The 4,498-nt window shown below is 33.7% G+C and overlaps 1 protein-coding gene across 1 annotated transcript; it reads right to left on the bottom strand.

Moving 5' to 3' along the window:
- Positions 1 to 1,332: 1,332 nt before the first annotated feature.
- On the bottom strand, positions 1,333 to 1,791 carry LOC114180498. The gene is made up of 2 exons (XM_028066812.1): positions 1,687 to 1,791; positions 1,333 to 1,560 (listed from the first exon to the last, which is right to left on the bottom strand). Exons 1-2 carry the CDS (start codon positions 1,789 to 1,791, stop codon positions 1,333 to 1,335), a joined length of 333 nt encoding a protein of 110 aa, XP_027922613.1.
- Positions 1,792 to 4,498: the final 2,707 nt, after the last annotated feature.

The raw sequence follows: 4,498 nt of genomic DNA, 5'->3' as shown, positions 1-4,498 counted from the left end.
TATATATATATATATATATATATATTTATATATATACATATCATGTCAACCTTTACAATCCATCCTCACTTGTATTCCGTATTGAATCCATTCCACTCATCCTTCACAAATCACAAATGTAGAAGTGTATTTCCTACCAGCACCATGCCACATTCATTGATCCACCTTCACTCATGTCTCATGTCAAATCCATACCAAACCCATCATTTTAATTCCATGAATCACCCCATACAAACATCATGCTCACCTCATGTTAAAACTCATGAATCATAATTCCATCTTATTCATACAAGGTCACTCAATTCACACAGTTCATACCCAAGGTAAAGCATAACGAGCCAATCATACAATTAAGGGCCCAAAAAAACGAAAGGTACCGTTATATAGAGAAGTCTCGTGCCAGTCTCGCTCAAGCCACAGGGTCTCGCTTAGGCGAGACTATCATCAGGGAAACCCTGCGAGACTCGCGGATTCTCGCTTAAGTGAGCCGCTACTCGCCTGGGCGAGGGATATGCTCGCCTGAGCTACGCCTACAACAACATACCTCAAACCCCCACGCGTCCTTGCTTAGGCACGCCTCTCTCGCCTGAGCGAGATGGTGTCTCGCTTAAACGAAAGCTCTCTTTCTGAGCGAGAGCTCGAGTGCGAGTTTGGGCCTATTTTTTCAAGTCTCGCTTGGGCGAGGCTTGGTCGCTTGGGCAAGAACGTCGGGTCTCGCCACTGTTCGTCCTGCACAGCCATCCAAAACACTCCAAACAACAACATACATCCATGTAATATTTCACAATGGCACCACACTCGTACAAAGCATAAAAACAGTGGCAAAACGTGTAAGTAACAGACCTTAAATGGGCTAGAATAAGATCACGACACCGAACTACGGAACACCACGACTCTAGAAAGAGGTTATGACACTGTAAAAGTAAAGCGGACAGAGTTAAACGGGTTTATCAGTACGAATCCTAGCTGGACTTACAAAGAGTGCGTTCAAGGAAGAAGAGCATGGCTGAGATCAACTTACATGGACGGAAGAGAGCTTGGTTGCACTTGGAAACGAACGAGATCCAAAACCCTAGCAGAGGAAAAACGACAGCCACTCAAAAGGTGGAAGGGTTTTGTTTTTCGAAAGTGAGCACAAAGGTTAGGTTTAGGGCAGATTAGGTATGATCTTCCCCCTTTGGGCCAGCCCTTAGGCCCAACAAGATTGGGGAAACCCTTACAAAAGGACAGAAAATAAATAGGCCTTACATTCTCCCCAACAAAAAAAATTTTGACCTCAAAAATGAAAACTTACCAAGTAAAAAGATGTGGATGTGATTTTCTCATGTCCTCCTACGACTCCCAAGTAGAGTCGTTAGTTCTTCGATCCCATATTACTTTGACTAGATTGACGGGTTTTCCTCGGCGTTCCTCAACGCGACTCTCTTCTAAGGCAATGGGTGGCACTTCCACAGCAAGATCTTCTCTGATCTGTATATCTTCAGCTTCCAACACATGAGCCGGATCAAACACGTACTTCCTCAGTTGCGATACATGGAACACCGGATGAAGGTTGGCCAACTAAGGAGGCAAAGCTATCTCGTAAGCTACTGGTCCAATCCTCCTCGAGATCTGATAAGGGTCAAGAAACTTAGGTGAGAGCTTCCTTGAGCGGAGAGCCCTTCCCACACCAGTGGTTTGGGTCACCCTCAAGAACACATGGTCTCCCGCCACGAACTCCAAGGGTCTCCTCCTACCGTCTGCATAGGCCTTCTGTCTACTTTGAGAAGCCTGCATCCTATCTCTCACCATCCTCACTTTTTTAGTGGTCTGCTCTAACAACTCCGGCCCAACCAACACGGCTTCACCATCCTGATACCAACATAGGGGAGTCCTACACTTCCTGCCGTATAAAGCCTCGTATGGCGCCATGCCAATGCTCGCATGAAAGCTGTTGTTGTAGGTAAACTCAATCAACGGTAACACTTCATCCCAAGCTCCCAGGTGATCCAATATGAACATTCGTAACAAGTCCTCAAATGATTGAATCGTTCTCTCAGACTAACCGTCGGTCTGGGGGTGGTAGGCTGAGCTCATAGTCAACTTGGTTCCCAAAGCATCCTGTAAGGTTTGCCAAAATCAGGATGTAAACCGGGGGTCTCTGTCGAAAACTATACTCGAAGGCACTCCATCTATATAACAAAAAGAATTCAAATTAAAAATATTTAATTCAAAAGGTAATTTTAATAATATAATTTTTTATTAAAAAATGTTACATATAATAAGACATATAAATTAGGTAAATTTATTTATTTTAACTAAAAATACACTTAATACAAAAAAGAAAATTATATTTGTTATAATTTTTGCTAGTTATATTATTTTATATTATTTTGCTATTTTTATCATTGCTCTTGCACCGATGATGCACCTTATATGTTATATAGTTAAAATATGGGAAATATATAGTCTATTATAAGCATGAGGATGTATTTTAAAAAAAATATAGGCATAATGTGATTTGATGATAATATGTGCCAAAGTTTTGTAACGAGAAACATAGTAATAATGTGATTGTATAATAAGATGTCATTGCATGTGTACGGCAATTTCAATTATTTATACATTTTAGAAAATAAAGAAAAGGAGTTGTGACAGTTTAAAAAAAATATACTACTTTTTGTAAATTTTTATTTACTATTTTCTTAATCAGGTAAATTTAACGTTAAATTTATTAAATATTATTTTGTATTTTTATGATTTTAGAATGGTGTTATTAATATTATTTTTTAGATGAATAATATTTGGATATCTGAACAAAATAATTGTGTACGTAATTTAAATTCGCAAAGTAAATTAGGTATTATTTTTATTGTTTAACTATTTATTTTTATATGTTTAGTTAAAAGAAATTTAAAAATAATATTTTTCTTTATCTTCTCCTCAAATTGAAGGTCATAATCCAAAAGTTGACATTCTTAATTATATCAATTATGCATCATTGAATTTTTTTTTTTAAATAAGTTGACATTCTTAATTATATCAATTATGTATCATTGATTTTTTTTTTTAAATTTGAAATGGTTGTATTATAACCAAATGTTTGTTAATGTTATGATAATAATTTCTTTACATTTTATAGTATTTGTTAGTCAATTTTTTTAATGTTTTTTATTCGTGTACTGAACTGATATTTGATATTGTATCCATGAGTTCATTATAACAAAGGTTTATATTTGTAGATAAAAAATGAGATAAACAACTTTCTAATCCTCTATATTATTATGTCAAGGAATGCGATTTTAAATTTATTACAAAAATGCTTAAGGTTAAGAAAATTGCAAAAAGTTTTACAATTAAATAATATATACATAAAATTATATGATTGTCTCACCACTAAATGAAGTTAGTGCAAAAAACTATTAAGATTCATTTGATGGCTAAGATAACCATGTCATTGATATTATTTAATTCTAAATCTTTTAAGCCTTCTTGACAATAAAGATTTTTTGTAACAACCTTAAAACCAGATTCCTTGGCAAGTAGGGGACCAATAGGTTTTTCACCTCATTTTTTTCTATTCTGTCATTTCTTTATATTCTATGGTATATGTTTGTATCCATGATTTCATTTTGAAAAAAGATTTATATTTATAGGAAAAAAATCAGATAAACAACCTATTAATCCCCTATATTTTTATGTCACTTCTTTATATTCTATAGTATTTGTTAGTACGTTTATTTTATAATTTTTTATTTGTGTTTTTAATTGATATTTTATCCTTGAGTTCATTCCGAAAAGGGTTTATATTTGTAGAGAAAAAAAAAGTTTATAAACAACCTACTGATCCCCTATATTGTTATGTCAAGGAATGTGATTTTAAGTTTATTATGAAAATGCTTATGGTTAAGAAGATTCCAAAAGTTTTAGAATTTAATCATTTAGAATAAAATATCAATTACGTGACCTACTTATCACTAAATGAAGTTTATGCAAAAAATAAGTGTGTTGTTAAGCTTCATTTGATGGTTAAGATAGTCATGTCATTGAAATTATTTAATTTTAATTTTTTTAATGCATTCTTATCGATCAGTATTTCTGTAATAATCTTGAAACCAGGTTTCTTGGCATTACGATATAGGGGACCAATAGGTTTTTTAATCTAAGTTTTCTCTATAAACATAACTCCATTTTCAAGATGAACTCATTGTTACAATATCAGTTCAAAACACAAAAAAAAAAAAAAAAAACACTAAGATAGACTACAAAAACGAAAAATTGATCATGTTCATTAAAAAGTGAAAAAAAATGTAAAATCTTTAATATCAGCATGGGAAAATATACTTTTGAGCCTCATCTTCCTTCTCATGAGAATAACGAAACCTAATTCAGTTGCATTAGAATAGTTGGATAAATAGATTTTAAGAATTATCTTGTAACAGAACAATATATTCATCATTTTAATTTTTTTAACTTTCAAAATCTTGTCCTTGTTTCCAATTAGAGATGTCAAAACGGG

This window comes from Vigna unguiculata, chromosome 4 (assembly GCF_004118075.2).
Source record: "Vigna unguiculata cultivar IT97K-499-35 chromosome 4, ASM411807v1, whole genome shotgun sequence".
In the NCBI taxonomy this organism is placed as follows: domain Eukaryota; kingdom Viridiplantae; phylum Streptophyta; class Magnoliopsida; order Fabales; family Fabaceae; genus Vigna; species Vigna unguiculata.
The sequence above is the reverse complement of the archived record's forward strand: the minus strand, read 5'-3'. Positions and strand labels throughout refer to the sequence as shown.

Coding starts and splice junctions, on each gene's coding strand:
- LOC114180498 (XM_028066812.1), bottom strand. CDS start 1,791: ATGGTGAGAGATAGGATGCAGGCTTCTCAAAGTAGACAGAAGGCCTAT. Junction 1,561..1,686: donor GAGACCATGTGTTCTTGAGG/GTGACCCAAACC, acceptor TTGCCTCCTTAG/TTGGCCAACCTTCATCCGGT.